The 21,428-nt window shown below is 48.9% G+C and overlaps 10 protein-coding genes across 10 annotated transcripts; 6 read left to right on the top strand and 4 right to left on the bottom strand.

Annotated features, from left to right (window-relative positions):
• Positions 1-42: 42 nt before the first annotated feature.
• N7503_003075 (uncharacterized protein) lies at positions 43-720 on the bottom strand (the record flags this gene model as incomplete). The annotated part of the gene is made up of 1 exon (XM_057062622.1): positions 43-720. One exon carries the CDS (start codon positions 718-720, stop codon positions 43-45), a length of 678 nt encoding a protein of 225 aa, XP_056923537.1.
• Positions 721-1,108: 388 nt separating this feature from the next.
• N7503_003074 (uncharacterized protein) lies at positions 1,109-2,452 on the top strand (the record flags this gene model as incomplete). Its single annotated transcript, XM_057062621.1, has 1 exon — positions 1,109-2,452. One exon carries the CDS (start codon positions 1,109-1,111, stop codon positions 2,450-2,452), a length of 1,344 nt encoding a protein of 447 aa, XP_056923536.1.
• Positions 2,453-2,790: 338 nt separating this feature from the next.
• Positions 2,791-4,094, bottom strand: N7503_003073 (uncharacterized protein; the record flags this gene model as incomplete). Its single annotated transcript, XM_057062620.1, has 3 exons — positions 2,791-3,644; positions 3,759-3,956; positions 4,013-4,094. The coding sequence occupies 3 exons, from the start codon at positions 4,092-4,094 to the stop codon at positions 2,791-2,793; spliced, it is 1,134 nt and encodes a 377-aa protein (XP_056923535.1).
• Positions 4,095-4,906: 812 nt separating this feature from the next.
• On the top strand, positions 4,907-5,850 carry N7503_003072 (Short-chain dehydrogenase/reductase SDR; the record flags this gene model as incomplete). The annotated part of the gene is made up of 2 exons (XM_057062619.1): positions 4,907-5,402; positions 5,462-5,850. 2 exons carry the CDS (start codon positions 4,907-4,909, stop codon positions 5,848-5,850), a joined length of 885 nt encoding a protein of 294 aa, XP_056923534.1.
• Positions 5,851-6,291: 441 nt separating this feature from the next.
• On the bottom strand, positions 6,292-8,989 carry N7503_003071 (PA and RING finger domain protein; the record flags this gene model as incomplete). The annotated part of the gene is made up of 2 exons (XM_057062618.1): positions 6,292-6,634; positions 6,690-8,989. The coding sequence occupies 2 exons, from the start codon at positions 8,987-8,989 to the stop codon at positions 6,292-6,294; spliced, it is 2,643 nt and encodes an 880-aa protein (XP_056923533.1).
• Positions 8,990-9,904: 915 nt separating this feature from the next.
• Positions 9,905-11,010, top strand: N7503_003070 (HNH endonuclease signature motif containing protein; the record flags this gene model as incomplete). Its single annotated transcript, XM_057062617.1, has 3 exons — positions 9,905-10,247; positions 10,329-10,784; positions 10,868-11,010. 3 exons carry the CDS (start codon positions 9,905-9,907, stop codon positions 11,008-11,010), a joined length of 942 nt encoding a protein of 313 aa, XP_056923532.1.
• Positions 11,011-12,354: 1,344 nt separating this feature from the next.
• On the top strand, positions 12,355-13,555 carry N7503_003069 (uncharacterized protein; the record flags this gene model as incomplete). The annotated part of the gene is made up of 5 exons (XM_057062616.1): positions 12,355-12,460; positions 12,514-12,684; positions 12,738-12,839; positions 12,888-13,151; positions 13,233-13,555. The coding sequence occupies 5 exons, from the start codon at positions 12,355-12,357 to the stop codon at positions 13,553-13,555; spliced, it is 966 nt and encodes a 321-aa protein (XP_056923531.1).
• A 1,026-nt stretch (positions 13,556-14,581) lies between these two features.
• Positions 14,582-17,032, bottom strand: N7503_003068 (uncharacterized protein; the record flags this gene model as incomplete). Its single annotated transcript, XM_057062615.1, has 2 exons — positions 15,792-17,032; positions 14,582-15,736 (listed from the first exon to the last, which is right to left on the bottom strand). The coding sequence occupies exons 1-2, from the start codon at positions 16,902-16,904 to the stop codon at positions 14,582-14,584; spliced, it is 2,268 nt and encodes a 755-aa protein (XP_056923530.1). The 5' UTR covers positions 16,905-17,032.
• Positions 17,033-17,716: 684 nt separating this feature from the next.
• On the top strand, positions 17,717-18,364 carry N7503_003067 (MGR2/ROMO1 family protein; the record flags this gene model as incomplete). The annotated part of the gene is made up of 5 exons (XM_057062614.1): positions 17,717-17,768; positions 17,848-17,874; positions 17,942-17,971; positions 18,037-18,127; positions 18,241-18,364. 5 exons carry the CDS (start codon positions 17,717-17,719, stop codon positions 18,362-18,364), a joined length of 324 nt encoding a protein of 107 aa, XP_056923529.1.
• Positions 18,365-21,076: 2,712 nt separating this feature from the next.
• On the top strand, positions 21,077-21,421 carry N7503_003066 (uncharacterized protein; the record flags this gene model as incomplete). Its single annotated transcript, XM_057062613.1, has 1 exon — positions 21,077-21,421. One exon carries the CDS (start codon positions 21,077-21,079, stop codon positions 21,419-21,421), a length of 345 nt encoding a protein of 114 aa, XP_056923528.1.
• Positions 21,422-21,428: the final 7 nt, after the last annotated feature.

Raw genomic sequence — 21,428 nt, 5'->3', positions numbered from 1 at the left:
GAATACATCGTTTCTGTCCCTTGCACCATGCCTCCTCCATCACTACTCATCCCTTGAGATCTGCTTAATCATAAGGTGGCTTTTGCGCGTAGTATATTTCTCCTGTAGCAGGTAGTCGTTCGGTAAAAGCTCCCGGTCTCCATTCGCAATAAGCGCCTCCGCGAGGGACGAGCTCCCCACTTCACTGAACCCAAGCTGCAGGTAAAACTTTACAACAGCCATCATGCCAGGTTTTACCATAAGGCGAATGCTAACATTTTTCGGTTCATTTCGATAGGAAACGAGGTAGTCCAGCGCTTTTCGAGTAAGGGCTTTCGCGATGCCCCTCCCACGGTGTGTAGACTGGGTGAAGAGAGCAAGCATTTGCCATCTTTCCTCGACCTCATCCGAGAGTGGCATAGGTTGGCCCGATTCCGCTGGAAGGGTGAAGTCCTCGATGCTTTGAGGGCCCAAGAATGTCACCTGTGCTACCCATTCTGGCTCAGCTTGGCTGGGGTTCACCGTCGGCGCTGCAGCACAGATGAATGTCTCTCTTCCGGTCTGTGTCAAACGGGATATCCAGTATTCATCGGGTAATGTAGATTCAAGGTCGTAGGTAGAAGCAAAAGAAGAAGGCGAGAGTTTCAGGGCCCGTAGTCGTAGGTCCTTGTATTGGTGAGCGGAGGTAATGAGATCTTCCGATTTGGAGACGCGAAAGTAGGTATAGGTATAGTCTGCCATCTTGAAATTATGATGGAAACTAAGATCTGGGAAGGTTGGCGACTTTATATTACTTTAAACTTTAAATCGTGGGGCTGTTCCGCTCCGCCAAATCCGCCGATCCGTCAAATCCGCTGATCCCGACAAATCCGAACCGAGGCCAAGCGAAGATTATAAACAGTGTTTTACTATTTAAAAAAAGCTCCCAATGAATTAGGGAAAGTGAAAAAAGTCAGACAAGTCTCCTCGATGGGAAAGGTCTCGATGCTCGTTAATCTTAAGATCACCCAATCCGGTATGTAATCAAAATATCTCGTGCTCGAACTACTAAATGCTCATACATTACTTGAAGAGAGAGAGTTTTGATTCGCACATAAAAAAACTCTACAATTTACCAATCTGTTCATCAATGGAGTCGGAGAAAGACCTTTCGAAGGTCGAGCAAGGAATTACCTCCACCTTCCCTCCGAGACCAGAAGCATCTCAAAGCTCGAGTCTGTTCGACAAAACCCTATCCCTGATCCGAACAAGTCACGAAGACAAGGACTACGGCCCGCCTCCCGATGGAGGCTTCCAAGCCTGGAGCCAGATTCTCTGGTCACACTTCACAATTTGCAACACCTGGGGCTATGTCACCGCGTTCGGCGTATTCCAAACACACTATACCCAAATGCTCAATGAGACGGCATCGGCCATTTCCTGGATTGGAAGTGTGCAGACCTTTTTTCTTTTTTCCATTGCCGCTTTCTCTGGTCGAGCTTCAGATGCTGGATATTTCAAAGCTGTGTGGGGCTTAGGTGCCCTCCTCAATCTGCTTGGGACTTTTATGGCTTCCCTGTCAACGACGTATTGGCAATTGTTTCTGTCACAGGGACTATGTCTCGGCATAGGCAGTGGACTGATGTTTTGTCCGACTTTATCGTTGGTGTCGACTTACTTCTCTCGGAATCGGTCGTTGGCTATTGGCGTTACTGCTGCCGGCTCTAGCACAGGTGGTCTTATCTTCCCAGCTATTGTTGGACAGCTGTTGCCGCGGATTGGATTCCCGTGGACGATGCGGGTCCTAGGGTTCCTGAGTCTGGGCATGTTGCTTCCTTCATTTATCTTCTTCAAGCAGAGGGTGCCTCCACGCAAAGGCGGGCCACTTGTGGAATGGACGGCCTTTCAAGATTCGTCATACGCGATATTCACTGTTGGAGTATTCTTCATGTTTTGGGGGCTTTATGTTGCCTTCTTCTATGTTGGCAGCTATGCCAGAGAGGTAATTGGGGTTGACTCATCAACATCAATCAATTTGCTGCTCATCATGAATGGTGCTGGCTTTTTTGCGCGAATCCTCCCAAATATCCTGGCGGACAGATATACAGGTCCAGTCAATCTTCTCATTCCAGTGGTTGTTATATCGTCCATTATCCTGTTTTGTTGGATCAGTGTGACAAGGGTGGGAGAGCTGTATGCTTTCTCAGTCTTCTATGGAATCTTTGCCGCGAGTCTGCAGTCACTGTTTCCGGCTAGCTTGACATCGTTGACATCTGATCTGAAGAAGATTGGAGTCCGGACTGGCATGGTGTTAAGCATAGTCAGCTTTGCAGCGCTGACGGGGTCCCCCATTGCCGGTGCTTTGGTGCAGCGTGGTAATGGTAGCTACCTGTACGCTCAATGCTTTGCTGCTGCCAGTGTTTTTGCTGGTAGCATGCTACTTGTCGTGTCTCGGGGTTGCAAGACTGGGTGGAAGGTCAAAGCGAGAATGTGAGCCACGTGTATATAGGTCATACTCAGATGGACTCGCTAATGGGAATGAGGTAGAGCCTCCAAGATCAACATCAGGCTTGTTGGACTTGCAGGCTCGTGACCTCAAAAACCCTATCATACTTTCTGATTTATTACATTCAGGCTGGGATAGGAATGATAGACAATTGAATTTTAATCTTTTTTTTGATCTTTTCATCTTTTTTTTCATCATGATGCTTAACTACAGAAATATTGAAAGTCAAGTACATTTGAGAGCCACCGCAATCTACGGCGGGATGAAAATTGTAACGGACACGAAACGCAACGAACAAGAAACTGAGAGGCCGGAATCTTCGAGCATCAGCGCCCAGTAGCAGGAGAGCCATGGTGGTGGTTGAATCGGCCATAGGCTTCCTCGTTGGTACGGGCAAGCTCGAACTCCGAAATCGAATCCCTCTCGCGAGGACGAAGAGGCGACTCGTCATATTCAGGGACATCCTCCATAAAGTGGCGTGGGTTGGCAGCACGTCGTTCGGAGCCCTGTTGAGCGGGCACGTCTTCTTCCAACTCCTTCCATTGTCCCACAGAGGGGCGAGTGAGGCTCTGCACCGGGCACTCTGCAAGAGTACGACGTCTCGGAGGCTTAGAGCGCTGCGGTGGAATTACCGCTTGATGTCTTGCGTCAGCAACCAAGGATGGGATAGAGCTGCTCTGGCCATTGCACTCACGAATGACGACTTCAGGACGCTGGTTGCTGTTCACAAATCCTCCTCCACGAGTCCTCCTCTTTCTCATGGGTGCCATGTTTTCAGGCACAGGCATCTGCTCGTAGATCTTGGCACGAGCACTCTGCTGGATGATCGGGGCTTCCTCGATCTCCTCCTGTGGGGGCGAGGCTGCATTCTGTCGCATGTGAGCAGGGTAGAATGGCGGAGCAGTGGCTCTCAGGGTGGAGCGCTTGGGAGTTTGACTCTGGGCAGTTGCTTGGACATATCGTTGCGGAGAACCATATGCGGGAGAACCATATTCGGGAGAGCCATACGCGGGTGCTGGAGAGCGATATGGTGACCCCGAGGAAGCAATGGGTGAATCATAACCCTGTGGCTGTTGCCAGTGCTGTCTCTCAGAGAGGGGCACATATGGCACAGCAGTTGGAACCAGAAGGGAAGCTACCAATGTATTGGCTTGTCCCAGGTTCGTTTCCTGAGCTGGGCCTGTTGAAAATGTTTTGTCAGTCAAATGCGATGGAAAATTATAGTCAGTACTGTATGTTTCTTCTCAAGGTAAGAATATCATGTTCACGGATAGGGGTTATCAAAGGCACTTACCAAAGTTACCATTTAGAGTAGCATCATAAGTGGGATAGTACTGCTGGTAAACCGGGGGAGGCTGTTGACTGAAACCAATAACGGCAGGATAATCGTGGCCAGAATAGACGTTGAGGTACTGGTTCTGGGGATAGACGTGCTGCTCATTGAAACCCGAGTAAGGATGGTCATGGAAACCTCGTGAAGGGTTAATGTAGTCTTGGTAAGTTTTGTTAGGTATAAACAGTGAAGCCAAGACTGGGCAGGATACGTACAAGACCGACGATTTCGTGGGCCTCGAGGAGACTGATTGCTAGGATTATCTGGGGGACGTGTTCCCTCATTAGGAGGAAACATGTTGCAAGTGGGATGTTGTGAGTCGTGAGTTGTGAGTTGTGGAAGAAGAGTTGTGGGAGAAGAGAAGAACAAAACATAGGGAGAAAGAAGAAGAAGAGATTACGGAGTGAAAAGAAAGAAGTAAATAGAGAGACAAAACGACAAGGAATGAGGACCAGATTGCATAGAAATCGCACGCCTTCACTCCCATTTACGTACTATAGGGCACGCTCTTTTCCGAGAGCACTCCAACTCTCGACAATTTGGAGGAAGGGGTTAATTGGACACTTCTATACTCCTTAAACGCTATTCAAGCTCTTATATACAAGCTTAGTCTGGCCAAACCTTTCATGATTCATGATTTTTTTGATTTATACAGAAAGTCTATACGCATCAAATCAAACTAGCACCAAGTCTAGGTCTATGCCTGATTCTTGAGCATGCACGATTAATAAGCCCACTTTGAATCAGCTTGGCTCCTGCTAATCGCATTTAATTGGATAGCTGACTAAATGCAAATTGGTTCCATAAACATTGAGAGGGCACTGTAAACCAGCGATCACTGGATCTAGAGGTTGGAGTAAGATCAGGTCTGTGCATCTGACAATTCACACGTAAGTCCGAGGCCCGCTTTTATATCCGTGCCCTTGTTTCTACTCTCTCCAACTGTACGGACTTACTCTTGGAGTTGTTCAGAATTACCAACGGAGCGAGTGGATTAAGTCCATGATGACTCCAAAATCACACACCATAAATACCTCTGCAATCTCATCACAAAGCCACATCTTCTTCTTCTTTTCACACAGAGCTACGTAGATTCAACATACCTCGCCATGTCCCCATACACCAAGCCCACTCGTCCTCTGACCTGGCTGATAACAGGTTGCTCCTCCGGCCTAGGCCTTGAGCTTACACGCATAGTTCAAGCTCACGGAGATATCGTGATCGCCACCTCGCGCCAACCCTCTCGAACACCCGATCTGGTTGAAGAGGTCAAGAACAACGGTGGAGAATGGCATGAACTGGATGTGGATGATCCAAGTGCCCCCGTGTCGCTAATGAGAACTCTCGAGTCAAATGGACATCATGTTGATGTTCTTGTCAACAATGCTGGCGTAATCACCTTCGGTGTCCTGGAGCAACTTGCAGACGGGGACCTGCTCGGCCAGATGGAAACGCTCTACTTTGGTCCACAGCGACTCATTCGTGCTGTGCTTCCAGGTATGCGACAGCGTCGAGCTGGAATAATCGTGAACATCAGCTCTGGAGCTGCCTTGGATGGATATGATGGTATGGGCGCTTATGCTGCGGCAAAGGCTGCACTGGATAGTAAGTAATGTTGTTGAACTTGATTTATGGAATCTTGTGTCTAATTTTGTGTAATACAGCTTCGACACGAGTGCTAGCCAAGGAGGTTGCTCCTTTCAATATCCGCCCTTTGACAGTGTGGATAGGTACCTTGAACACGAATATTGGGAATGCCTCGACGATTGCGCAGGGTCCGCTTCCTGACGATTATCGTGGCTCGGCTGCCGCGCAAATGATGCAAATGTTTGGAATGGGGAAATTTCCTGCGAATAGTGACAAGGAGAAAGCTGCAAAGGCAATTTACGAGATCGTTGTGGGGGAAGGCGCTGGTGCTGGGCATGAGCAGGAGCGGTTCCTAGCGCTAGGCCGTGATATGCTTTCGCGGCTTGAGTTGGTGCGTGATCAACACGCACATACTTTGGAGGTGTTTGGGGAGGTCTGCGGTAGCGTTCACTTGGACCCGCAGTAGATGTGAGAGGGTAGGACTCTATGCACTTCTGAGTCTTAAGAATCGTTACAGATGCAGATTTATAATTTCATTGCGCAACCGTGACAAATCCAAGATAAACCACATACTTTGTAGTCATAAAACAGTATTGGTGGGAGAAATGCAACAGCAAAGCCCAAAAGTAATGGTATCTGGTAGGATGTTCATCCACTGAAGAAAAGAGATGTTGAAACGATCGACCTGCGGTATGTCCCAGCCGCTTCAATGATGCTCGCAGATGCTTTGCAACACCTCCCAGCACTCCGAGATGTACCAATTAAACGCCCCGCAAAGTCAAAGTCATAAAGGGAATCAAAGGATCGCTAATACAGCATGTGTCAAAGAACCAAACCCAGGTTCCACAACGAAGTGGAGAGGATGAAAGAAAGAGAATAAACACAAGAAGAAAGCAAGAATATTTAATCAGCGATTCCGATCGGCACGAGCCTGGTGCCAGATGGTATCACCGCTAAGAGCAGACAGACTCAGGGACGCTAGATTTCTCCAGCTTGCCTGAGGTGCAGAGGCTGATTGACCTCCAAGAAGACCTCGGTTCTCCTCGACATCAGAAGCGTCGTTGCTGATACCCGTAATGAGGACAGGGGCGGATGATGCATCAACGGAAGATTCCACCTCTTGGATTCCAAGGCCAGCGGACTGCTCGCTATCAAAGTGAGCATCGTCGCCATGGGAATGGGCCATCGAACGTACAACGTCGCCCTTACAGATAGGGCAGGTTCGTCGACGAGTGGTAAGCCAAGGTGTGCTATGATTGTTAGTTGCTTTTTTATTTATTTGGAAATGCAATGATGGCCACTTACATGCATTCGGCGTGGAACTCGTGGCCACAAGGCAAACTCATCACTCGACTTTGTCCATCGATATATTCTTCCAGGCAAACAACACACTCCACTTGTCTACCGGTATACTTACGTCGCCATAAAATCGAGCCCGACTGGAAACTAGTTGTTTTCTCGTCCTTGTGGGATCCAGAATCTAGTGTCACCCCAGCAATGGTCTGAGACCGCGATTGGGTTGGCCGCGATGGACTCGATTGGCAATCATTGCTAAGGAGAGGAGAAGTCGGTAAGGCAGCTCCAGGGCTGCATGGACGCGGAGAGCTTGAGGAGGAGGAGCTATTGGAGATAGTATGGTACGTTCGAACGGGAAGGCGCTCAACAACAGACTTCGGTGCACGCCAGCGGCGCCGTCGCATGCGTGATCGGAGAAGCAGAAGCGCATAGACCACCGTGAGTGTTAGGAGTGGACTGATCACGAGAACCAAAAGGGTATCGAAAAATGGGCTCGTTGACATGCTTGTGGGTGTCAAAGTCACCCAAAGACCTTCATGCTCAGAAAACATGGTAGCTGGTGTGTTTGAAGAATGTGCCGCATTTTGCGTTTTCTGGTTGGTAACGAAATTCTGAATGGAAGGCGAAGCAGACGGTTGAGCATCCTGCATCTGTTCATCACTCCAGCCGAAATGACTGGCGAACCAGCCCTGTTCAGATGATTTGGTTTCTTCTTTAGTCGCATGGGCATCTTTTCCGGAGTCTTTCGTCGCCGAATCACGGGATTTTCCGGTAGATTTGTCGATACTTTGGTACTCTCCACTTCCGGGGGTGATGCTACCACCACGCAGAACATTGGAGGAAACGGCCTCTGACCCTGGGACGGAGGTTTTCGAAGCATCTTTCCCGGTTGCAGTAGTACTTGTCGTCGGGAGAGTGCTGCCTCGTGGAGGCATCAAGTCAGGGTCCCTCCAATCTTGAACCCCAATAACAAAATCATCAGCCTCAAAGCTGTCAGCTACCAGTCCAACCTTGTTGCTATCCAGTTTATCATCATTTTTGCCTTGGTTCCGGCTATTGTAAGACAAGGAGCTCTTGGTGCGGTCGACTCGGCCTTCGGTTATATCCCAGGTCATCCAATCGATGTTACCACTGCTCGGCGGACGTCGGCTCTCTTCGACACCCCTTGGACCACCGAACTTATTGCACAGCCCGAAGAAGGAGCCTAAGGTACGGAAGAACCCAGCGCCAGACTTCGTCGCAGACGTGGGGCGTTCTTTCGTTGAGGTCTTCGTTGACGTGGGCGTAGAACTTGCGGTCGCAGTCGCAGTGGTTGCAGCTTTTTGAAAGTCCGCATTGGCTTTGCCAGCAAGGTTTGCCTGTAGAGATTTAAGGGCTTCGCCCAAGCCAGAATTTGCGCCAGAGTGCGCCGGTATCAAAGATGAAAGAAGGTGGGCGGTCGTATGAGAAGTGAAAAGTGCGGGGATGGTCACATTGGACGTGTCCCCCCGTGCATACATGGTAACTAGGCTACCACCACGAGTATCATCACCAACAATCAGCGCGATAGCTCCGCGGCGTTGGGCCCATTTGACCTTCTCAAGGAACCCACAGCCACCGCGGCTTAGCAACACCACTTTGCCCTGTATCTCCGCGGTTTCTTGTAGCGATTGAATGTCCGCATGGGTGGACTTTTTGACCTGTACGTAGTCTCCGTGCTTTTGGTTTGCGCCAATCTCTGACCCACTGGATTCGGGTAACGGGTGGTGAAGGTGATCGTCAGTACCGTCACTCGATGAGGGGGGAGTCGAGGTATCATCTTTGGCATTCTGCCAGCCCTCAGGCTGCGATGGTGACCGTGTATTTTGTGAAACAGCCCCCTCTTTTACTGTACCACCTCCGGACTTGCCGGATTTCTGGTCTGCGCCCCTGGGGGAGGTGTCTGGCAGCTTGGGGCCGTTTCCTTCACCCCAGCCAGGGATATCAGAGCAACCTAGTTCCCCTTCGACGCCGGCAGCCAGCCCTCCTTCGCCAAATCCACTGCCTACCCACAGTTGACCGCTTAGGCTTTTGCTAGGCAGTAGCGGACCAAATGCCGCCGGGCGGGCGAGGAAGAAGGTTGAGTTGTCATCGGTCAGACTGATGATCGCCGATGGGGGGAACAGGGAGGTCGGAATGTTAAATGAGAACAGGGCGTGCAGTCCGGACTGCCGGCCAGTGAGTGTAGTGGGAGTCGCTACATCAGAAGAAGAGAGCGCTGAAAATAAGGTGACGAAGATAGGGAAGAAGATTAGGCAGAAGAGCGCCACGAGGAGGCGTGGTGGCCGCATCTTTGGCAGATGTGTGAACCACAACGTTTCCAAAGAAGAAAAGTGTAGAAAGTTAGACTGGAAAGGTGGATATTCGAGGGGAGCGAGGGACGATGCCAGGAGTGTTGTATGACAAAGGCTGACGGGTCGGAATCTACCAATCCAACGGTTGGCGTCAAACAAGCAGGCTGCCACTCATCGGGAGCAATGAGTAGCACCGCAGGTCAAGAAGAAACCAACGGTCACAGCCTGAGCTCCCTAAGATCAACAAAGGGGGACTTTAGGAGATAAGGAGAAGCACAATAGAAAGTTAGGCAGGTGGAGAAGGAGACGGGGACGAGTGAACTGATGGATTACATAAACAAGGCAGTGACGGCATCGCGATATTGTCATGTTGGTTCCTGAGGCCATCAGGCGGCAGAATCACCTGACACTGGCGCTTGATCTACCCCGCGCGAGGCTTTTACATATAAGGAAATTGCAATGCTGTTGTTATCCTTTCAAATGGATTCAAGATGTTTGGGGTATTCTCGGTGTAGAACATCTCCCCCCCTATGGAGTTTTCTCAATGAGGATTCGATTCATGCCGATCATATCATCACGGCCAAGACAACTCAGACGTTTTCCTAACTTTAACTTTTCGGCTCGCACTAAAATAGCTGCTGTGGCCTTATGACAATCTATTGCACGAGATGCGACAAATGACAAATAACAAATGCGATGCGATATCAATGTACTCATGCAATCTGGGGCGTGATCCATTCTCCACTTGTACTAGTCCCAGTTGGGCTGTTATCGATCCCAATCAGGACTAGTGCGTTCTGGCCCCAAGTATACAAGCCCAATGCCAGTATTTCTACTCTTTTCTCCCTTGGAACTTCTCAATCTACACATCTCAAATTCACATTTCAAATCTTTATCCTGGAGCATTCCATCATGAATTTAGTTACAAGCCGGGAGCTTGAATGCGTCAAATCTCTTGACTCCGACTATGAATCACTTACTATCCTGAAGCAGAAAAAGCGGGCCATTGACGAGCAAATTAGCAGATTCTGTCAACCATGGCAATCATGGCAGTCATGTGGGCCGTTTGATCCCAGCTTCTGGGCACGGGCCGCTCGAGTAGAGTCAATCTATCTCCAAAGATCTGAACTGGAGCGAAAGATATCACTGTATTTCTTTGAAGGTGACGAAACCTCTTGGGAAAAAACGGAGGAAGCAAAAGCCATCATTGAGCAAATTTGTGCTCGAGAGCAAAGCTGCAAGATATACGTTAAACGTGCAGAGTCTAACCCAAATCCCCGGTGTGGAAGCGTACGAAAACTATTTACCAAGACAAGATTACCCAATGTATGTATAGGTAAAGTGAAGGGCGAAGATAACTATGCAGAGCAGCTCATTTTTCGTGATGAGCTGATTGAACAATATCAAGCCCAACATTCCAGCCAGCCCTGGCTTTGGTGCCCAATTCTCGGCAGCTGGGAGCATGAGTACAACGTCATTGCCGTCCAGCTTTTCTCTTACATGCATGGACACGAAACCATGGATGCAATTTTTGGAAAGAAAAGCTCCCTGGAGCTATTCTCGGCCCAAAATGGTCTTTTGATGTCGAGGTCCATGGAAGAACACTTCAGATCTGGTAAACTGGCAATCGTCCCTAGCATCTCCGACTCGCTTCTCGCAAGAATCTTATGTGGTGACCTCGAGTATAAAATCAAAGTCATGGATCCAACATGGGAGCTTCGGGACAAGTCTATAAGCTCTCACCACGAAAGACCCATATTCGGTGCGTTCGAAAATCGAAAACTCACCTTCGGTCAGTTGAACGATCGAAAGCTAGTGTTCCGCTCTTCTGTCCGCCCCGCAGCACGCTATCTGTATTTTAGCTTTTGTGTACAGACTCTGAGATCAGCTTGGCAACACAACTGCTCAGGATTAGGAGAAATATCGAAAATGAGATGGAAACCCGAAAAGCTATTCTGGAGTACTTCCGGATGTTATATCCCCCGATCAATGCTACGGGTCTCAGTAAAGGAGCTTGATCATGACGATAAATCAAGGGGAGCTAAATGGCGTCCATTCCCAAGGGCTTCGAATGAAGCGCTCTTGGAGATAGTATTACATCAAGTGAAGTCACGTTGGCCGATATTGGATGCGGAATTATCTGACAGTATCTCAGGGTCTGATTACGGGGATTCGAGTGAGGACAATCTGGTAGAAATGAAGACCGAAGCTGAGAGCATTCACACAAGAAGTCCACAGTTTATAAGACCACCGAAAGAAAAACGACCCAAGAAATATCGATTCAATGATCCGAACATCAAGTACATAATCAGCGAGAGGGCTGCTTGAGTGTTTATGCAAAGTGGAGGTGAAAAAGGAAGTGGCTTTTTGATTCTAGGTAGAGACTGGAATATAAAAGTCGCATTTCTGACTTTTCCGATGCCAGTTTGTAGCGGTCGCATCTTTACCAAAGGTCTAGCCCTTTTGTTTCATTCTTTTTCTGGGCTATATTAATTACCTTGCACGCTATTTCCGCCTTGAAGAGGGGGGCGTAGATGAAGATGTATGCACGTCCATAATAGGTAGGTATCCATGTATATCGTTGTTGACGGCAAAAAGTAAGCAACAAGAAACATTTCCTGAAACTGGTTCTCCAACTGACATTTAGTGCACCTCTGAATCTTTCACGCATACTGTAAAAAGACATGTAAAGGGTGTACAGCGGTAGAAAAGTGGTGCAATAGAAGTTTATGGTTTCCCACCTTTTATCAGTAGCACCAAAAAACGTTCTAGAACCCTTAAAGGAATGTTATGCCAAGATATTTCACTAATTTATGTTCCGAAAATTGGAATGGATTAAGTTACAGGTCTGGAACCAGCCAGTTAAATAGCCCGCGACAATCTGGGATTATTGCCACGCTCCCATAGCAAGAGAACAATCGAGCCCTGGTTCACCTCTAGCTCTCCACTTCACATGACTATTGCAGAAATACTCTAAATATCCTTGTCCGGTTGCGTACATGGCTGAGAGGTGCGAGATCATGACGATGGACGACACGAGTCGTGTTACTTTGTTGTTTGGTACACTAATCCCCGCATCAGTCCAGTGGCACGTCATAGCAGCCCATGTGGAAAACAATGAAAGACCCGATCTCAGTGGTTGCTATTTTATCCATCCCGTGTTGTGTCGTCATGGATTGAGTACCACGACCAGCGATTGACAATCACTCTGTGTAAGACAAATTCTTAGAATTTAAAGCCCCTCATCTCTGCTGTCTCTCCATTGTAAACAACTTGCCATTTGACTCGCTCGTCTTTCACGATCAAATACGTATTATTTCTTTTTATCTACCTAAAGCCCTACTCCATACATATCATTCATCATGTCGAACTTGATGCATAAAATGAAGGATGCCCTTACCGGTCATCATGATTCTGAAAACAAGGGATCCTCTCATGACTCGTCACATGTGACACAGAAGGTTGATGGTAGGCTATTTGTATATGTTTTGACAATATGGCCAGCTACTTACCTTTTAAAGATGCCCGTGATACCTATGGCCAAGGTGATACCTGGGGCTCCAGCACAAATGCCCAAGACCCTACTACCACCGGCGACTACAGCTCGAAGCCCATGGGCTCTGACAGCTATGGTACCAGTGGCTACGATACTGGTGCGCAGCGTGGTACTAAGATGCCCGGCGTAATGGAAGGTTGGAACACTCTTGCCTATTTCTAATCCTCAAATTAACAGTTTGCGCTGTAGAAACTGGCAATACCTACGGATCCACCAACACAGGCAGCGGCAACTACGGATCTACCGGCATGGGTATGGGCACTCAAGATTCTACGGCCAACAGAATGCAGGGTTCGTTGATCGTCGGCTTTGAGAGATCAGGGTACTAACATTGATCAGATACCGGTGACACTTACGGTTCATCCAACATGGGCAACATGGGGACTGACACCTACGACTCCGCCAACAAAGCCAAAGACTATGACACCGGCTACCAGAAGCCAATCGGCTCTGAAACCTACGGTTCAAACACTCGCGCCGGAGACCTTGGCTCGGGCATGAACACTGATTCCTATGGGTCAGCTACTCAAGACTATGGCTCGAATCCCATGAACACCGGGATTGGCGAGTCACAGATGTCCAACAAGATGGACAGTGGGTTTGGTAAGACTTCAACCCCCCCCCCCCGCCCACCTCGCATTCAGCCCTCTATAAATTTCAATCCTAACCGTAAGTTCAAAACAGATAACCGTGCAACCACCGGCACCGGCCAAACAGGTGCCTACAACTCAAACTACGGTGACGACCTTGGAGGCTCGAACAGATATAACACCCGTTCATCCACAGCTGCCAACATGCCCAGCCAAATGGAGACGCGATCTGAATCTGAGATGGATAAGCAGGGCTTCGGTGGTGGTGCTGCAGGAGGTAGCAGCTATAATACAGCTGATGCTCCTAAGAGACGATCTTCTGGTCCCCACAGTTCGAATCTGCTTAACAAGCTTGATCCACGAGTGCGCAGCTCAGATTACGAGGGCAATGCTACGGGCAATCAGCGCGGAAATTAGGTGGTATTGACATGAACAGTTTCATGACTTGTGTGTTGTCGACAATGTATTTTGAGTTGAATTCTTTTTTCTTGACAGATCAAATTGGGTATCGAATCTCAAACGATGGTTTCTATATGTTGTCGGGTATGAATCATGGTTTTACAATAAATTGGTATCAAGTAATTCTCATTGGAATCTAAAGGTTGGTTTTGACTGTCGCTCAAAACACAGTGAACGGTTGTAATGTACATATCCGAAACATAATTTATGACAGCTCTTACATATTACAGGTGCTGGTTTATTTATTGAGTGGGTGGTTATTGAGTATCTGCTATCTGCTAACGTTTATGCCCGTGTTCACGATTTCTAGGGTGTTCGTGATGATTATGATGACGTCTTCAGTGACCTTGATAAGCCCTATGTGGCAGGCATTATCGTGTCTATGCAAAAACCCATAACTTATAATAAGAAAAGTAATACGGGAGAGAACATACATTCAAGGTTTACAATGATAAGTGTAGTCGTGAAAGTATCCCTAATAATTCCATCATGTACAGATAAAAGAAGATATTCGCCAAAGTCCTAAGACCAAGGCTCGTGATTAACAAGACATAAAATGAGAGAGGCAAAAGACTGTATGGGCTAGGCTGATGAGGCATGGAGTAGAAACACAGGGGGGCATAACAAGAGAGGTAAAGGCAAGGAAAGCATCAACAAGGATGAGGTGAGGGATCGGGACATCCGTCGTCAAGGGTCATGATTGACGCGAATGGAGATAAGGCTAAAAACCATGAGACAAAAAGACAAGAGAGAAAGTCAGAGTATGCAACGTATGCAAGATGACGACTAGGGGAACTAACGCCGAGTCCCAAAACGAATCAGGCAACTAGACGCTGCACGGCAGCAGGCCAGGCCCAGAAATACAGGGGAATCAAGTCGTCAGGAGAAATAATCATGCCAGGGTGCTCCAGGGCGCCGACTTTTCGGAAAAGGACAATCGTTAATGTGTCAAACAGTGCAGACGCAGCAGCCAAAGCGTATTATTTATTTTTCCAGCTTTTGCCACCCGTTAAGATAGGCCATGATGCCGACTCCAAGAAGAACAACACCAACCATGGACGCATAAGGGCTGGTGTCGTGCAAAAATTGACGTCGGCGATATTCTGTGGCCATGCCGGTAGCCGCTGCGTTCACTTCTTTGCCGTCTGAAGAGGCTGGATCCAAAGGCTGCACAGACGAACCACCCTTCTCATCGGGATTCACAGCACCATTCTCAATCGCGGGCGCCTGCCCAGTAGTGTTCTTTGACTGGTCATGGCCTTGGGGATCCGACTTGGGGCCAGGGGTTGTAACGAGGGCCTTCTCAGCACGTTCCCGGCGGAGTGTCTCAATCATCTCCGCCAAAGACGCGCGGGACTCGACATTGTCCTCCTCGGCTTTCTCGGCGCGATCCTTGAACGAAGCCATCTGCTTTCTCATCTCCTCCATTTCTTGCATCATCGTTTCCAACCGATGCTCAAGCTGGGTGGTGTCCACAGCAGTAGGCTCTGGCAGATGAGAATCAGGCGCGGCAGAAGCCTCGGATGGCAGAGTTGAGCCGTTGGGTTTTTGAACCTCCTCGGAGTCGTCATGTTCATCCTTGATGGCCGATTCTTGTTCCGCAGGACCATCCTCGGATTTGACAACCCCATTGGTTTTTGGCATGATATGCAACTCCAGATTCTTGACCTTTTCTTCCGCCGACTCGCGTGCGGCTCGTTCTTGAAGAACAAGAGTCTCGAGTTCCTTGACACGGGCACCTTGCGTATCAATTTCTCGCTTGGCAGACGAGAGTGCCTCGATGAGGTTTAAAATCTGGCTCGAGTCCCGCGAAACAGGGGAACTTGTAGCTGGCTTTGTTTTCTCCGTGTCACTGCGCTTCAAAGGCGAAAAGGAATCGGCAGCATTTCGTGGAGGGGCATCCGGTTTCTCGGGAAGCGGTTGCTGGGGAGGAGGGGCGGGCGGGTCTGAGAATCGGGAAAACGAGTCGACGCGAGGCATTTTGGGACGTCCATTCAATTGACGAGGACCATTACTTTCAAAAGAAGATGGTTTACTAGCCTTTTCTTTCTCGGCATAGCCTGGCTTCATTATGGCTGTCAAAAAATCGTCAGTCTGGCGAAGGTCCATGGACTGCTGTTTGGCTTGTTTTAATTCGCCCTGAACGACATTGTTAGCAACTCATAATCATAACAGCAAGGAACAGATTTCATACAGTGAGTCTTTTGACAACTTGTTCGACAGAGATAGGCGAGTTCCAGTAGTTCATCTGCCTTTGTTGATGCATAGCATTCAGCTGGGTACTAGCGGTGCTCTGGGCACTGCGGCTGCTCGCATTACTACCAGATCTGCCTCGCAGGTGTGATAGTGGTTGACTCAATGGAGATGGAAGCAGACCACCCCCAGAGGCAGGGTCCAAGTCTCCAAAGTTGAGGTCAAGAATATTGGGCGTGGACCCATACAAGCCAGCGTGCTCAACTTTAGCCGAAACTTTATGATGAACAATGCTGTTCTGGTCCTCGCTCACAATATCAATTCCCAATTCCAAAGTATCACCTTCGCGCAGCTCATGTGGCTCTGATTCCCGGTTCTCCGGAGACAGCCGGTGGCCATTCACGAAAGTGCCGTTGGAAGATTTCACATCCCGAATCCAGACCTTTCCAGTCTTATCGGCCCAGATTTCAGCATGTTGCCGAGACAGAACCTTAGAATCGAAAAACCCATTTACTGGAGTTGGTACAGTCTTCGCATTTGTCTGTCGACCAATTCGAAGAACTTCAGGGTAGAAAGGGACATTGATTTGCTTCTTTTCGAAAGTGCCATTCATTGGAGCCAACCCTAAGATGGCGGGCGGTTCTGCCGACCCATTGGGCTGCTGTCGAATGCCATTCTGTTGCGAGGACTGGAGCATATGTTGTGATGGGACAATGGACTGTGGTTGATGAATGGCGGACATTGTAGATGATGCAGTTGGCCCTGAGAGGAATGCAGGGACTGCCTGGGATCGTGTGTTGGTGACACCTGCTACCGGTTCTGACTTGGAGCTGGGCCAAGGACTTCTGGCGGGTTTCTTCTTCGATGACCAAGTACCGTCAGTGGTGGAACCTTGCCCAGCATTAGGATCTTGAGTAGTGATGACCGTGGTCGTAGAGGTTGTCGACCCCAAGGAAGATGAGGAATTTGAGCGCTGAACCGGCTTCCGTTGCATAAACATCCGTGATACTTCGTCGTCCACTGAAGACAGAGCTCCTTGTCCTCCGTTACCAGTGCTGTACCATCCCAAGCGAGAGCCCGATTGCACACTAGGAGGAGATACCACGGCAGTCATGGAGAACGACACCGGGGAGAGGTTCAGCACAGTATGACGTGGTGAGCAGAAAGTGACGATCGCGCGCGTGGGAATCCGTCACACTCAGGGATTTCGATAGATGAATGACAATAAGTATCTATTGCTTTATTTGGTCGCGCCTGGGGCTGTTGTTTTTGGTCCGACGTCTTCAGAACGGTCGCGTTAGCGTCTCGATTCACTCCAACAATTTACTGGCCGCCTCAAGACCCTCGTGAGACTTGAACCACCCACTACCTTGTCAAATGTAGTGAACGTTGAACTTACCTGTTCAAAGTGTTTCAAGGAAGTTTAAACGCGGATGGGGGGTCAGAATAGTCAGTGCTCCAGACCAGGGAGGCGTGTGAGGTCTTGCCGAAAAGTGAGCAGCGACCGAGTGTCTCACTGCCCCAGGACAATGGAAGAAACACAGGACGGGACTTCCGCCTTGCCACGGGCTCGAAAACTGCCCTAATAGCAGTTTTAAGAAGAAAGAAATCAAACAAGATGGCAGGCCATAAGGAACAACTCCACGGGAGAGGAGGATCATGGTCTCCTGCTCCCCTTCCACCATCGACGCCCCAGGCATACGATCACGTGCAGTGCACGTGTGGCACCCGTTAAAGGCACGTGACCAAAGCGGAGACGGACGTGAAAGTGATGCGATTCGTTTGAAAAAGCTCCCGAATCCCTTGCGAATTACTTTTGCACTTGAGGCGCATTATTATAAACATATCAGCTTTGCTAAGCTTGAGCTGCGTGTGCTCTTTCACCTCACATCCTACCGCCATAACACTCTAACTACATCCTCCAAAATGCCTGTTGTTGCTGGTCCTCCCGCAGCCGGTCCTTCGACCTTTGACAAGAGTATGTCAACACTCACACTGATTTACTACAATGCGCAATACCTGGGTTAAGATTGATTGGGAGCTAACTTGTTCTATAGTGAAAATGGGTGCCATGATGGGCTCAAGTATGTGCATATATCACGCTTAGCTGTCTACTGAAGTGCTTCGACTAATGCGATACTCGGTCTTTAGCTGTCGGAGCTATCATGGGCTTCATTGGTGGTACGTTTGATATAGACCTGATGGGCGGTATGTCGGGATATAATTGGGAAGCTAACATGGTCTAGGAGCTGTGGTCATCCTCCAGCACGGCGCTGGTCCCAACGGTGTGATGCGCACTCTGGGCAAGTACATGGTGGGTTCCGGTGCTACGTTTGGGTACGTATTGATTCTACATCTATTACAGTGGCATAATTTCTTGTTTTGCTGGGTTACCAGTAGTCCTCAGCCACAGAGCACCCCAAACCCATGCTGATTATGTTCTTCTCCAGTCTTTTCATGTCCATCGGCAGCGTGATCCGTTCTGAGGGACCCCGCAACGACCTCTGGCTCCGTGCTCAGGGACCCCCGATGATGCTTCCTCGCCAGACCTCCCTACGCTCGATGCGCCAATAAATCTGCCCTTGCCCCGCCCGGGATGTCAGAGGGACATGCGACACGATCAAATCGATGGGGATGCATTTTGTACGATATAAGCAGTTTATTTGAGCGGTTCCGATAAGCTGGAGGGAGGAAGGTCTAGGGAGCGCAAGGCTTTTGCGTCGAAATCGGGCCGGGCTGGATATTCAAAAGCTATCCAGCTCATCATGTAAATACTAGGTACCGGTCGGGTCTGGGGTATGCTACCTTGTTTGGTGGGTGTCCAGCAACCCAGACTTCGTTGTAATGGTATCCTTGCTGTTTGATGGCCTGACTTTCTGAGATATAATTTTGAAGAAATCACTTCATGCGACCATAGTTCAGGGTCTGCCCAACCGGCCTCGATCAGCGCAATTCATGTACCATTACTCTACACATTACGCTGGGACACATTATACATATGTTCCACAGTATCATTATGTACGCCAAGATTGCAGTCGCACAGTAGACATCTGATGTCATTGTCCTTTCAAGATTGAGTTGTCAAACTCCACATCTACCGAGGTACATAGATGTAGTCGGTATATTGTTGTTCCCGGAGGTAAATGCCAATTCATCGAGCATATATATCAACTTATTCTGTAGACATTTCAACTTCTAGTTCTCCTGCCCAAGTCGGGCATCATTGATATAAACTAGTTGGCTTATTCAAGAAGAGGCCCAACTTCAGAAGTTCAAGCTTTCAGGGTTGAGGTCGATACTTGGCACAAAAATATATTTAGGTACACTGCTCTACGAACCTATAACATAGGCTTCCTCAGTGGCTTCACTTCTATTCTCATTTTACAAATTCTACAGCGCTTCAAGTCAAGTCAAGTCTCTACAGATCCAAATATATCATTTCAAAAGCCCAATGAATTGGAGCTCTTCCTGTCTTGTCCTGGTTGTTTATATGAAGAATGCGGAAAAGCGGTCCACGGAGCGGTGATACCACCGATCGTCACTTTTGCAAACGGGGCCTGGCAACATTCACCCCTTCTCTGCTTAACATCTGCCGAGGTGGCCGATTGGACCCATCAAGCAGAGCGCATACAATCCAACCGCATTATGCCACATCGACAAGGATGTGTATGCCCAAGAACATGTGTTCCCCCAGATGAACGAACGTGTTCTGCAAGGAGATCAAGCCAATTAGAGTCAGGCCAAACTTTGGACGGGATGATCGGTCAAGTTCTCGCTCCCCCCACACTCTCTTCATCCGTGTATCCAAATCACTAACTCGCTGTGAAAGGAAGGTGAAAAGGCCGATCCATATCTGGTGGAATATGGCTCGAAAAAGGTTCCATGGATCCCGCCAGGAACAGGCACGAAAGTCACTCCGAGAGCCCCAATTTCTTAATTTCCCGTTTCGCTCTGTGGATTTTGCCAAGCCAACCTTTCACAACATGGGAAAAGTCCGCCTCGTGCTCGTAGGGGAGGACTTTCGGGTCGCCCCCCAATCCAGGCTAAGAGCGACAAACTCTACAGCCAATCTCGGCTAAACCCGTGGCTAGCCAATCCACATCGAGGGTGCAGGTGATGAGAACAAAGCCAGAGTAGCGAATCACAAATTTCCAGTCCGGAGGAGATCCGTGTTTTCCGTTCCTGCATTCATGACGCCAGGGGTAACACAGGCAATTTTGAAAACACGGTCTGCCTCAGATGCATAGAGAACATCCTCATTTTAGGATCAGCGCTTACGGAAACATGTCCCAAACATGCAGAGGTTTAATTCCTCTATTTTTATTTTGTTATTTTATTTTACTCCGGGAGTCCGTCTGGGTCAATCATTGTTGGCCTGGAAATGGTCCATTGAACTGCTTATTTCGGATTTAGGGCTGCAACATCACCTATGACATCCCTTTACCCTTTAGGGGGAATTCTTTCGGGCTTTTCCTCCCTCTGAATAGTGGAGAGTAAGCCTCCAAAGGATAAATAAATTGCACACCGTTTTGTTCCTCGGACCCGACAACTTAGGACCGCCCACATTGTGCTCCACGTCTACACCCTCAGACCGTCAACAAGTGATACTGCATTCAATAGCTCCCCTATGACGCGACGCAGATTGGAATTTGCATCCCCCAAATCCCTCGCATGGGGGAGTCCGTGCCACTCCACCGATCCAGACCCTACTGTGCCTGACGCTAGTCACGGTAATTAGGGTTTTTTGATTGCTTAGGCCCCATAGTTCGATTTTGGACCGCCCTATTTCGGATAGTCCCAGACTCGCGTGCCCCGTTGATCCAATAGGATCGTCAGTCCATCCAGAACAAAACAATAGAAAAATCTAACTTGGCGCCACAGTGCCCAAATGGCCCCTTCCCCAGGTTAGCCTTCGTATTTAGGTCTGGCATACCGCACCCTGTCATACTTTCCTCCTTCTTCCTTCTTAGGCACCTTGCAAACTTCCTCACCCCCAGTCATTCTTTACCCAAGTCCCTCGTTTATGCCATCTGGCCCCATTTGAGCCGCGCTCTATCCCACGATCTTTACCCTATATCCCTTTGAGTCCCAATCCTTTGCGCTCAAAGTCAATCTCTCACCCGGAACCGCTGCAAATTCGTACTTGCCTCAGTAACGGTCATCACACCTCTGCAATCCATCTTTAACTCGTGGATTATCATCTCAATCGATCACACCTTGCTGTGTACGACTTCAATTCTCTCAGACGAAAACTTTTCTTGTCAATATCAATCCCAATTCGACAAAATGCAGATTAAGGCTTTTGTCACTTCGTTCCTCTGCCTGGCTGCAGCCCAGTTCGCTGTCGCAGAGGATACGACTACCTCAACCTCAACAATGACCATCACCAAGACGCTGGTTCGCGTCCACTCGGTCACTGCCACTCCTAGTGCTAGCGCTAGCGCTAGCGCTAGCATCACCCCCAGCTCTAGCATGGCCACTATGACCTCCACTCCTCTTGTCCAATCTGCTACCAAGACCGCCGCTGCTACCTCCGCCACCAAGACTGGCGGTGCTGTTAACGTGGCCGTTGGTATGCCCGCTGCTCTAGTCGCTGGATCCTTTGCGCTGATTATGGGCGCGGCCCTATAATCGCCTA

Source organism: Penicillium pulvis, assembly GCF_028828015.1.
Source record: "Penicillium pulvis strain IBT 33274 chromosome Unknown contig_1_segment0_segment0, whole genome shotgun sequence".
Taxonomy (NCBI): domain Eukaryota; kingdom Fungi; phylum Ascomycota; class Eurotiomycetes; order Eurotiales; family Aspergillaceae; genus Penicillium; species Penicillium pulvis.
The sequence above is the reverse complement of the archived record's forward strand: the minus strand, read 5'-3'. Positions and strand labels throughout refer to the sequence as shown.